Below are 12,938 nucleotides of genomic sequence, written 5' to 3'. Positions count from 1 at the left end.
TAGTGATTTAATGGAGGGTCTGGGGTATGGATAGCTCTGAGTAGTAGTAGGATACAGAGCCTTACCCCTTTAGATCACTGACTGCAGCCTAGATCAGTAGTGACCAAATGGTTTAACCATCAGGTGGCTATACTGCGACATGTGAAATCAGTTAATGACTTTTGTCCAGCTCAATAAACACGAAACTAACAACTGTTGCCCATGTTCAGTCTCCATGCCAATTTAATTACTACAGAGCATGAAGTGAAATACCCTATATGTGTTTTCTAGATCTGGGTGAAGTAGTGAGGGGAAGTTTGCACCGCTAGCGCTCGTAGTTTCCATTTCGAAGGCTGTCAATGTGTCATCTATCATAAGAACAAATTTTGCATTTAAAATAAAAATCCTTGTGTGTAAAATATGAAGTGGATTTTTGTGGTTGTGGTATATTGTAGTACTCGGCCCTTTTTTTTTATTTAACCCACTTCTCTTGCTAATGAAAATACATTCCATCATTTCTCTTTTAGGGAGGTGTGGGGAAAAGGGGGAAATGGGAAGTGGTGGTAGAGCAGTAATTGTAAGAGTGCAATTACTGCTACAAATGCACTTTGCAGAGCAACATTCACCTTCTCTACCTTGGAAATGTTCATAAAATGCTCTCTAGAGCCTCCAACTTTTGACAGATTTCACATCCTTTTTTGGACTGGCATTAATGTGGCCTAATGTGGAAGTTTGGTAAATAGAATATAAACAGTACTAGCTTATATGGTCTTATGAATGTCCAGGGGTGAAATAACTTGAATGTTTTGGGGAACAGAAATAACTTTAAAGCTTGTACTGGTTTTGGAGCGTATGTGGCATGGTGAATTATATGTTAAAACCATTATTAGAAAGGCATGTGCATTGATATCTGTGCCTCCCTCATGTCTTTAAAAGATATTTTAAAATGTTTTTATCTCCATAATTGCAGTCATTTCACTGTCCTTCCCCCAAAAAGATGTCATTCAAAAACATGGATCCCAGCTGTACAATAGGATTTTATTGTAGAAACATGCAAGACTTTGAAAGAATTTCTGAAGAAATAACTAAGGTAAGTGTTGAAATTATGAAATTGATATCTGCCTGATACCCACTATCAAGAACTACAATAGTATGTACTGTATATACTAAGGATAGAAAATATAGTTTTATCTATACTAAATGGAACCCATCCTGTTCTAGAAATAGGGGTTATTGATGAAGTACAAACATACAAGAATTCTAGAATATTTTTACATCCCATAATATGAACATGTAAAGTCGAAAAGGAGAATAACTTCTGTAATTGTGTGTTAAGAGATGATTGCTAGGAGAAGATGAGTATAAGAGACAGACTGAAACAAACTAGTGTAGTATCTGTTGTGTAGACTCAGTATAAGATTATTCCACTAGGTGGCACTATTGAAATGAAAATATTTTTGCAGACAGCACCTTTTACAGTCATTGGATTGTCTTCTACCTGAAGAGGAATTTTTAAAATGCAATCCATCCCTTGGAGATGAAATTTTTAAGAAATGGAAATGTTTGAGCAAAGCAAAACTGTGCATTATTTCTTGTTAATATAAGTGCTTTTTTGATTACATTTAAAGATAAAGCAATATTTTTATGACTTGGAAGCATTGTTTTAAATTAGCAAAGCAGGTATCATACAGTAAACCTGCCTAATCATGTCCATTCCACTTTAAGAACATAGGAATAGGTTTAATTAGGTAGGTCTGAATTTAATTGACAGATGTTTTCTGCTAGACTATTGCAGTGTATGATTGCCAATAATGTGATACAGTGCTAATGTGTGTTGTGTTAGCTATGGTACCAAACAACCAAATGTTTTATTATCAAAAATTGCCTATAAAAGGATTCAGCAATAACAAAAGATGCATCACAATATTAATACATTTGACATAATGGTTTTCACATCTCTGCAAGGAATTAAGGTTTGTACAACACTTAGAAAATATAACTTTCTATGTAAGTGGTAAATATTTTTATTAGATAAGGTATGAACCAATAAGTAATATCCAGATTTTAAACTTAGTAACCACATATAGTGGTCAGTAGATTTTTGGTTAATGCTGAAGTTTTTTCTTTTGTATGATTCAGACATGGAGAACTAGAAAGTAGATTTAGAGAACAGGAACAATAGAGACATGGAATGAAAGTTTATAAAGAAAAGTTTCTTTATGTTTAGTTTATCTGCCCTGCTGTGTTTGAGAGGAGTTTTAAGAAAATGACAGAATAATGAATGAAAAATTGGGATATGTAAGAAACTTCTCTTATTTTTTTTCCATTGTCTTCCTCTTAAATCTCAGGCCAGGTGAGTTTCTCTCCCCATCCATTTGTTGAATGCTCTGAAACAGCATATAGTTTAATGTCAAAGGAGCTGATTTTAGTCTTAAAACTATTTTACTAGCATTTTGGATTGGGCTCTTTAATATTAATATGATGACAGCAATGTAAGTATACCCAAAAATAGATCATGTATTTTCCGAAAAAATAGGAAAGTTTTCATATGAATATTGTGTGAAGAACAGTCCTACTGTCATCCTCCAGTCTGCCCCATCAGTTTGTTCATTTTTCCTGCTCTGCCTCTGACTACTACTTTTCTGTTCATTTATTATCACTTTAAGAGTAACTTAATGCCTTGAATGGTAGCACAGTGTACTTCCAAGTGGGGACACCCAGGTTAGGTTAATGAAGGACTTCAGATTCTTGCTTCTGTAGCAAGTGAAGTAATAGGGTTCTGTAGACTCAGCCTCTGAGACTTGCTGCTACTGGTTTTAAAATACAGTGTAGATATATCCTTGAAATCACAAAAAATAAAGTTGTTAATCTTTGAAAGTAAATTACTGACAATGTACTTTAAATTTTTACAAAAATTTAAAGAAATGTAGCTAAATTCCTGTTTTAGAGAGAGAGAGAGTAGTTCTCGGGCTGCAGAGCTGTTTTTGTCATGCTTTTGCATCATCTCATAATTCATTCAAGCAATGATATTTCTGGTACAGGATAAAGCTTTCCCTGTGTGTACAAGTGTGTGTGTGTTTTGTAAGCCAACTAAATTGAAAAACAAGCAGCTCTTTGAACACTGTTCAGTTACTTTGTTCATGTTTTTTTAGAATGAATGTTTCTTTGATAAAAATGCAACAGTGATCAAATTTGTACTATAGGTTTCCCAAAAAAAGGAGGTTGTAGGAGTGATTGTAAAAAATATATATACATGTTTGAGAACCACAGGGATTTATTCATTTGGAAGTGTGTCCTCTCTGTCATCTATATCCATTGAGCAGATACTATAGAAATAAATGCTTTAGAAACATTGCTTAGCAGTCAGTTAATGGGACTCAGCATGTCAAATTAATGAGATCTCTTCTGATAATTGTCTCCTGTTCACGTGAACGTCTGGGCGGAAGTATCTTCTATAACAAATATTATGTACATACACACTTTTGCATTAACTTTTTTCAAAGCTAGAATACTGATTAAGAAAACCCACGTCCGGAATTTGCCCATTGACTTGGAAGGTAGTGGTAGTCCCTGAGGGACATGCAATTCGGAAATAATTGCTCATTTTAATCAAGTTCCATACTGCAGTTTTATGATCAGCTTTCTGCTACCGTTTCTAGTTTACTTTCTCTTTCTCTCTAATCTTTTATAATTTCCCTTAGTATTTAGTACTCGGAGAGGTGTCAGAGTAATGGCTCTAGAGAATGAAGTCTTCTGTCATCTCCCATGCTGCCTCATTCATGTATCTCAGTCCTGACCTAGAGGGACCACCTTTAGGGGGTGAGACAATGGTTCAGTCTCGTTACTACTTTGGCTTCTCTGAAACTGTGGTGATGGTTTTTGTGTTGCAGACCACATGTCATTTAGGAGCTGGACTATGTGTACTAACCCATTTCACAGGCCACCAAGCAGCTGCCATGTGACTGTCAGTTGCTACTGACCCAGGGCTGGCTTCATCTAATGACCTAGTGATGAAAGGCTCTATATAAAATTACACAGTCCCCTGAGATGTACAGTCTTTCTTCTTGTCTAAACTTTTTTCTTTCTTCCCCAGTACTCATTCTTTTCTTTTTTCCTTTTTCATTGCCTTCTGCTCATCGCAGTTGTCTGCATGTCTCTCACTTTCTCCTTGCCCTACTCTTTAGGTACAATAATAGAATGAATTAAAATAATCTAGAATAAAGTGGAAAATTGCAGAGCACAGTAAAAATTGCAGAATCTGATTTTACTTGGAGCATAATTTTCCAGTGCCTTACTTTTTTTAAATAGCTCATACTGTTTAAATATCTATTTAAGATTTTTAGTGCTTCAGATTGTTTTTCATTAAGACAAATTATTTTTGGACTTCATAGTTTGATCACTTCAATGCAGATTATATCTGTAGACTAATGTAGCTTTGCATATACTATAGCTGTGTATCGAGATTTACTTTCAAAGGTGATCAGCAATTTTTTTTTTAACTTCAGTGGGTGTTGAATCCCTTAAACAGTGGAAAGCACATTTAAGCCCTTTTGTATATGGGCCAATAGCACCTACTATTAAAACTTTTTATTTGTACCTGTGGCTGATCACCCTTAGTAAGAATAGCTTCCTTGATAGAGGCTCAGCTTCCTCATCTCTGAGGAGACAGGTGGTATGTCTACACTGTATTGTAAATCCAGGTCTGTGGGACATGGGCTTGTGGACTCGGTATTTCCAAGCCCACGATTCAGTGTCCACATGGCATCATAAACCTGGGTTTACAATTGCTGGACCCTGGTCTCTGTCATACTAATGTATCCATCCTGCATTGCACAGACCTTCTGACTCCAGTCTGCAACGTGAGCTGCATCCACACTGCAGAATGACAGAGCTTGGACCTGAGTCTGAGGAATTTGGACTCTGACACACCCTCCTGGCAGGGCCTTAGGACCTGGGACCTGAGTGTTTGCTGACCTGAGTCAGATTGATTTGTGTGGGAACTGACGAGGGGTTTGAGCTCAAACCTGAATCAGAACCCAAGCTTAGTGTGCAGTGTGGACATACCCAGGGAGGTTTCTGACATGTAATTAAAGCAGTCTGATAGCATTTTTAGTCCACTGTCAGATTTATCTGCTCTTGAGCTGGCTTATTTCCCTTAAATGTATATGTTTAAACTTAATAAAAGTATTGATGGCTATAAGTGCTCTATCTCTGCCATAAAAATGCTTCCACAAATTCCAGAAGGTGCTAACCTGCCCACAAATCCTGCTTGCAATTCAAGAGATGACAGAAGATATGAAGATTGTTCTGCAACTTGTTCCACACGAGTGGAAGCTAATGGAGTTCTGCATGTGTAGTGGTTCAGTTCGCGTGTGTGGAACAAGTTGAAGATTGGGGCCTGAAACTCCAAGTGTAGCTATTGTTTCATGAGGAGACTGAGTTAGAAACATATTTATTTACCAGAAGAAGTGGGCTATTGAGAGTCTGTGCAGTTATATTCTAATGTGACAAATGAAAATAAAAACAAATATGCATGTTGTAAATTATGTGACTGTAATTAGATCAATACACCCAGGGACTTTATCCCTTCATTTTCAATTAACAGTTTATCCGGTATGTTATCTTGCATTATAGATGCTGAAATCTTCATCTAAGGAGAAATATCCCTTGTTTACTTTTGTAAAGGGTCATTCTAGAGACTATGACTTTGCCTCCAGTCCACTCCATGAAGAAAATGACCTTTTCTCTGAGGATGAAAAGAAAAGATTAAAAAGATTTAGTACAGAAGAGTTTGTCTTGCTTTAAGGACATTTTACAATAGGGTCCTGGCAGCTGTCTAGGAGAACACTTGCCCTTAAAAAAAAATCACACAACACAAGACAAGCAATATTGAAATGGATCTATTTTCATAAAGATTATCATGTCGTATATGTTCGGTCTTTAAAATGTCACTTATAAATGTAATTAATTATTTTTGTTTGTTCATTGATGGATGAATATGATGACACTTTTTGCTAGTGAAGACAGACAGCATTATTTAGAGCCAGACACAATGTAGTGTGGTTGGGTACCATGCATACCCTCCTGGATAGCTCTGCCAATGAGCCTCAGTCTTGACCTGCCGTCCGCACTGCTGTTCCAGTCCTGAACAGTCTGCCAATTATGTGGTGGTTTTGTGGTGTGGACATGTCATCTAGTTTTGAGACTACTGGATTGTTTCCAGTTGTAAGCAAAACCTGAATCTAGGGCTCCTGAAGAAAAAGCCTTGTTCATTTAATCTATTTTGCTGCCTACGCCCCTATAATGGTTAATAATGTAACCATGAGATACCTTTCTAGCATTGCACTACTCAAGATGTAACTTTGATATATCAATAGTAATTGTTAGCTACAATCCAGATGCAATTATATAAGCAGAATTGTGAGTTAAGGTACTATTTAGCAATATAATTTTATAATGGCTACTCATTAAACTTCTTGTTGAACCTTAGAATCAGGAATGAATATGAAGTATTGGCTTTTCCCTACCATTTTTAAAGGTTATGTTATTAATATTAACTGCAACCAATCAAAGCAGATAGACCGTTATTAAATGGGAGCAGTGTTTGTTTCCTGTCTCTACAATGTAATTTTGAGACTTCTATTCCTACCCATGCAGCTTCTAAATCAGAGCATAAAACAGCAAATTGGGGGTAGACAGTAAATATTCTGGGATGTGATCTTCTGGTATGTGCCATTACTGTACACTCTTTGTAGTGATTTTAGATGTACAGAACATCTAGCAAATAAATCTACATGAACAGTTTCATGCTTTAACAGAGCAAATTCAGAATTTAAAATACACATTTAATACTGCCTACAAATTTAAAAATAACTTTATTAAAGTGTGAGATTAAATGCATGTACTTTTGAACAGTAATGGTAAATTTCTCTTGTTCGAATTCTTTGAATTCTGGATCTAAAAAAATATTGAGGTGCAAATACTCTGTAATAAGGTAAATTTTATTGTATTGTAAATGAGCTATTAACTTATTCTAAAGTGCCATTTAGGCACAGAATGCACAAATGTTGTCTACCCAAACAATAAATATTCTATGTACCACTAAAGTAATTTTTTTCCTTTTATGAGAACAGCGAGTAGTTACTAGTAGGCAGATTTTAGGCAGATCTGGGACAAACGCATATTCGTACCAGAGTTGAGTTGTTCATTTTCACATTTGTTCATTGAGTTACCACTCCAAAAAAGGGGGATTGTTTTTCAGTTTCATTGGTTTTCATTTAAAAAAAAATTCTCCAGTTGATTGGATATGGTAATCTGCTCCTTATTAAATAATATTTTTAATCAGTATAATATTACTTTAGGTCCTGCATATACATAAGGAATCAGTTAGGGCTGATCTTGTTTGATATTTTTTCCTTAATAATCTGGAAGTAGTAGTAAAATTAACGTGTTAATGAAACGCAGATGCTAATTTGGGAAGAATTGTGAATACTAGTGAGGACTAGAAAATACTATAAAGATATTGTAGATTTGAGTTTGGCTTGCATTTTTCTAATGCTACTTTTGCTGTGGAAAAATAATGCAAAAAATAAATATTAGGGAGTATGTCCGGAAAACAAAACTACTGAACAAGACCTATGTGGGATAGTGGACAACAAATTAGACATGATCTTGCACTTAAGAGAAAAAAAGGCCAATGCGATTTTGGGCTATGTATCTAGACACTCATGTCATAAAACTGGGAGGTAATAATTCTTTCTGATCTCACTGATAGTTTCGTTTCTGCTGCTGCCTCTTTACCAGGAAGGTATTAACAAATTAAAGTTCATAGAAGAACAATAAAAATGATCAGGGGCCTGTAGGCGTGGATTTAAGGCAAATTAACAAATATGTATGGCTTGTTAATCTATTACTAAGGGGAGGGCATGACACTTCAGAAATATTTAATGTATAAACACTGGTGAGGAGAAGAGGAATTACTTGGGTGGTACAAGGACATATAACTTTCTGAAAACTTTCCAAAAACTAAACGGAAAACTTCATACAGGAGAATATTATGCTGTGTAACACTCACAAGGAAGTGTTGGAAGTCCCATCACATGTGACTATTGATACCTGACTGACCCAAACACTAACAAATGTACAATAAGGAATAATTACGCTTATGGTGAACTAGATAAACTAATAGCATCCCTTCCGTTTCCAGTTTCTATTCCTGTAATAATAAAATAATAAAAATAAATTTAGTATGCCTAAAAGGCTTTAATGCTTGGGAGTTTACAAGTAACTTTTTAAGCAAGGAACCAAAAGTGGCATTTAGTTTAGTGAATATTTTTTGAAGTGGATATCCAGTAGACTTTTTCCTGACTCTATGAAATACTTAGTTTTGATCATGGGGAATAAATTTGCTACAGGAAATATTACAATAAGGCTGTATGTAAGCATTTCTTATACATAAAATATCACATCTCTGTTAAAAGAAATGTCCCTCCATTTCCTATTAGAGGCCGCATTCTTTACAGCAGTAACCGTAACTGAGCTGCTAATCTGACGGATGTCAGTTTTGTCCCATGGTGGATAGCTAATAAGCAGAATTAAATTTTGAAACTGGAGTGGGTTTGAGAGGGAAGGACATATTTGCAAAGTGAGAAAGATTAGGTTTGGTATTTAAACTAAAACAAAATTACCTGGGCTAGGTAACTTTATAAATCGTTCATCTAAGAGTGAGTCTGTTTGCCACAATTATAGACTTCAATTCAACAAGCCATTTCAGCATGCTTTAACTTTAAGCGTAGTACTTCCTGTTTTTAATAAAACCTTCTTGCAGCAAACTTACCTACAAATGGATTATAGGTAAAAGTACCTACTGCAGTACAATGCATGTAACTTTTAACCTAGTATGCTGACTAAGGATTGCCATTTCCTCCGCCTTTGCTCCATGGGGGAAGTTACGCTTACATCAGAAAATAAAACATGCATGTAACCACACAAGATAACGGTCTATAGATATGCATGTAAGAATTATTTTATGTACATGAGAAGAACGGATTGGCATTCTGACTGTAAATAGAAATAATTTTATTGTAAATAAATGTTAAATATAAAATGTATCTAAACACTTCAACAGGTTCACATTGTTCTAGTATCTGTAAGAACATTTTCATTTCTTACTCTTCTAACTTGTGAAGAAGGCCCAATGGTTGAAATACCTTAGCTAACTTAATTTTAATGATAGACCTTTTGTTCAGTGTCTATTTATGATAGATAGGAAAACTTACATAGCAAAACTGTCAATAATGTTAAGACAGCTGGTGATGATGTTTTTGGGTCCTTTAGTCTATCAAGATATCTTGCCACTCAGAGCCAGCTGCACAAATTTGTTAGAAACTGGTAGCAATTTTCAGCTACCTTTTCTCTCACTTCTCCAGCTTCCATCTTGTTCCTTTTTCCATGTTGGTGATTTAGGTAGATGCCCCAAAATCTGTGTCAATAAGCATCTAACAAGGAAAGGGGAGTTGGGGACAGAAATGAAAACTGGGGAATCTTTTGAAGGAGGCATGGGGGATTTAATTATAATTCTATGGTACTTCTTGGGGAAAAGTAGGGCAGTCCAGGCCAAATTCCAGCTTGGGTACTTAAGGGAGAATTTAAGTTTTCCACTTGTACTTTCAATGAAATATGGTGCTTATTTCTGGCCTTAATTTTTTTCCCCCCATCCCTCTTGGTCAGATCACTGGCAGCCTCTGTTCTGTAACCTCTCTTTCCTGTATTCCTGGCCAATTTGATCTGTTACCATGGATTTAACTATCATGTCTATGTTAGCGACTCTTGCATGTCCTTCGCTACCCATGACATTTCACCTTTGGTAGTCCTCATCTCTACCTGTCTACATAGTTTTCAAAATGCCCGATACTAGGCATCAGTATTTTAGAAATACAGCGAGTTTCATGACTTTTCTCTGTTGCCCATAAAGCTAGTTACATAGGACTTGAAACGTAATAGTTCAGGATTCTAACCCCTTCCAGTCTTACTTTCTGTTTAGAGCCCATTGTCCCAGTGAAAAATGGCTAGGGCACAGAAAGAAGACCTAAGAACTTCTGACACATTGGGTTTGGAAAGCATTCTAGTATATTTCCTGACTCCAGCACAGGCAAGCTCACAGGTTGTCCTCATCCCTGAAGGTCCATGTACAGTGGTGACACAAGTTAAATTACCAAGTTACTAGAAATAAATGTTTTTCTGTAACTACAGGGGACTTTAATTGGAAACTATGTTAATCGCATAGTAATTATCTTTACTTCTACTGCATTATCTCCTGAAAACTGTGCAATTAATTTGTGTCATCACTGTTGCTGCTGCTGCCTTCAAACACAAACCAACTGTGTATTAGTTACTCACACACCCAGCAGTGGCCTATATTCTTAAGTGGCTTATACAAATCATTGACTGATTAGTTACTTGCTTCCTTGATGGAACCAGCCTCTCAATATCATGGAATGTGGCTTCTTTCAAATAGGCCTGTTCTTTCCCCACCCAATACATGTTTCTGCTGTTTCTTTTCTTTTCTTAGGACGGGCGCATTTTTGTTTATCAAGTCTAATAGCAGTAGGAGTCACCTCTGCCAGAGCTTTGAATAACTAGCTGGGACTTTGTCTTCTGCATCTAGCAAGGGCATATGCCTCCATTTATCAAAGTGAAGCAAAGTCTTGGGGTTGACTTCCACTCATCTCTAGGTGGTCAGTGACCACAATCCCTTTTTAAACCAGCTTTCTATGAAAACCTGGTTCTGATGGCCTATGTGTTTTGTCACCACCAGTCTGGATCACTGTAAAACGCTCTATCTAGGATTGAAGGTGGATGCAATACGGAGGGTCCACCTTTGTGACTGCACCTACCGACTCAGTGAGACAGACTACCCATCATGAGCACTTCGTCCACATGTTCCACTTTCTGTTGGTTCCCAGTCTGTGTCCAGTATCCATTCAAAGCCATGGTCCTGATCTTCAAAGGCATCTGTGGGAGACCACATCATTCAGGATTTACCAAGACAACTGCTCTCTGAGACAATGCAACTTTCAAAGCATTTGTTAAATAAAAAAAAAAATTCAAATTATGTCTCACTTTTTTTTTGGTGCCTTATTTTGGTTTCATGAGTCATTTTTTATTTTTATTATGGATAGGGGCCTCAAAAGCTGGAAATAGCAGAAGTGCGCATGAAAGAAGGACTAAGATTCCTATCTTGGAAGCTCTCTGCTTGTGAAATGACCATAGAAATCTGTGTGGGCAGCTATGTATTAGTTTTACAGCAATCAAGTGTGTTAGGCTTGGATGGTTGGGTCCTAATTTCTTATCTTGTTAAGCAAAGAATTTTTCAGCCCAAGGAAAGTCTTGTGAATTTTTAATCCCTAAACATAAGAAGTGTTGTTCATGGATGATATGATGCAACCTTAATTGCTGAAAGTGTAGCACTAACATGGGGGAGCATGTTTGTAAGTTACGTTAATTACAGTAAAGAATGAGCTCAGTCCAGAGACCTGCTTTATTTCCAGGAGTTATTGATGACCTGTAAAATCAAATGGTGATTGAGTTATAAAGGTCAATAATAGCAGCAATGAACATAAACAGCATGTTTAAAGTCCAGCCCACCTGGTGTTCTTTTTATCCATCGTTTGTATTGATGGACTATTTTTGTGTATGTGATGGAGCAAATAGTCTGTGGCTGCAGTTCCAGGAGCCCCCAATAGGGGCAGATTGTGCTTGATTATTTTAAGGTCTCCCCAGTCCATGAATTATCCATGATCAGGATGTGATTTTTAACAAATTTGTTCATTCTTTACAATTATTGGACAGCTAGGCCCTGATCTGGCGCTGAACATACTGTGGCTGCAGGGTGAGAGTATAGATTGCGTAACAAATTTTACCTTGTTGTTTGGTTTTGAACACCTCACTGATGGTCTGATTTTCATTTACACTAAGGGCTGTTTACACTTCTATGGCAGTGTAAACTAGTTACATCCATTTTAAAGCCCCTTTATAGCATCACAGCCATGTAAAAGAGCCTTAAGCTATGTCAACACTAGAGACCTTACAGCGGCACAGCTGCACCGCTGTAAGGTCTCCTGTTAACCGCTCTCTACCAACGGGGGAGAGCTCTCTGGTCGGCATGATTAAACACCCCCAATGAGCGGCAGTAGCTGTGTTGGTGAGAGAGCATCAAAAGTTTTACCAACAAAAGTGCTAGTGTAGACATAACCTTAGTGTAAATGAAAATCAGGACCTGAGTAGTTGTCATTGGACCGTACGATTGGTCACCTTCATCAAATGGTATTGTTTCTGTTTCCTCATTAGATGATACCAGCTTTATAAATAAGAGTCCCTTTCCCAGTTTGCAAGCAATCCATGGGCAGTCATAGTTGTTTGTCTATTGTGTGAATAGTAAAAAAGGATTTTCTTCATGGTCACAAGATCTCTTCTTGTGTGAAAGCTCTGGAATGTTTATTCACACGAAAATTCATGATGGTTTTGTTTTCTGCAAATGCTCTTTCAGATAAAAACTTACTCTGTTTATGAATAAAAGCAGTTGTAATTGCCATCAAAACAAATCAGTGTTTTTTTGTTGTTTGTTTAAACCCAAGAAGATGCACAATAAATGTTTAGTGGTTTTTGCCTACCACTAACGTGCATGTGTTGCATATGTTAACAACCAGGGCTTTGTGAGTTCTGTGCTTAATATAAATGAGAGTAATACGTATACAGTCTTTCCTTGTGCTCGCCTTTTAGGCCCTGATCCTGTAAGCTGGTCTGCTCAAGTGAACCCCTGTGTCTGTAGGGAGCTCCATTTAAGTTAAGGGGCCTCTGTGCTGGCTAAAGGACTACACATGCAAAGCTGCTTGCAAGATCAGGGCCTTGATTAGGATAAGGTTATCCAACTTAGTGGGACCTCTTCTGAGAAAGGGTTG

General features: G+C 36.9%; 1 protein-coding gene across 5 annotated transcripts in view; it reads left to right on the top strand.

Annotated features, from left to right (window-relative positions):
• Positions 1-12,938, top strand: part of ATG4C (autophagy related 4C cysteine peptidase) — a 68,181-nt gene that overhangs the window by 27,718 nt on the left and 27,525 nt on the right. For 2 of the 5 annotated variants that reach the window (XM_073357463.2, XM_073357464.2), the window contains exons 10-11: positions 950-1,069; positions 5,614-7,085. In XM_073357463.2, the coding sequence (XP_073213564.1) occupies positions 950-1,069; positions 5,614-5,784 (291 nt within the window). In that variant the 3' untranslated portion in view covers positions 5,785-7,085. Of the gene's footprint in view, positions 1-949; positions 1,070-2,206; positions 2,333-3,680; positions 3,799-5,613; positions 7,086-12,938 lie in introns of those variants that run through there. The other 3 variants (XR_012160458.2, XR_012160457.2, XM_073357465.2) reach the window with 3 other exon arrangements.

This window comes from Lepidochelys kempii, chromosome 8 (assembly GCF_965140285.1).
Source record: "Lepidochelys kempii isolate rLepKem1 chromosome 8, rLepKem1.hap1, whole genome shotgun sequence".
Taxonomy (NCBI): Eukaryota; Metazoa; Chordata; order Testudines; family Cheloniidae; genus Lepidochelys; species Lepidochelys kempii.
Note: the sequence above shows the minus strand (reverse complement) of the source record. Positions and strands in the feature narration are given on the sequence as shown.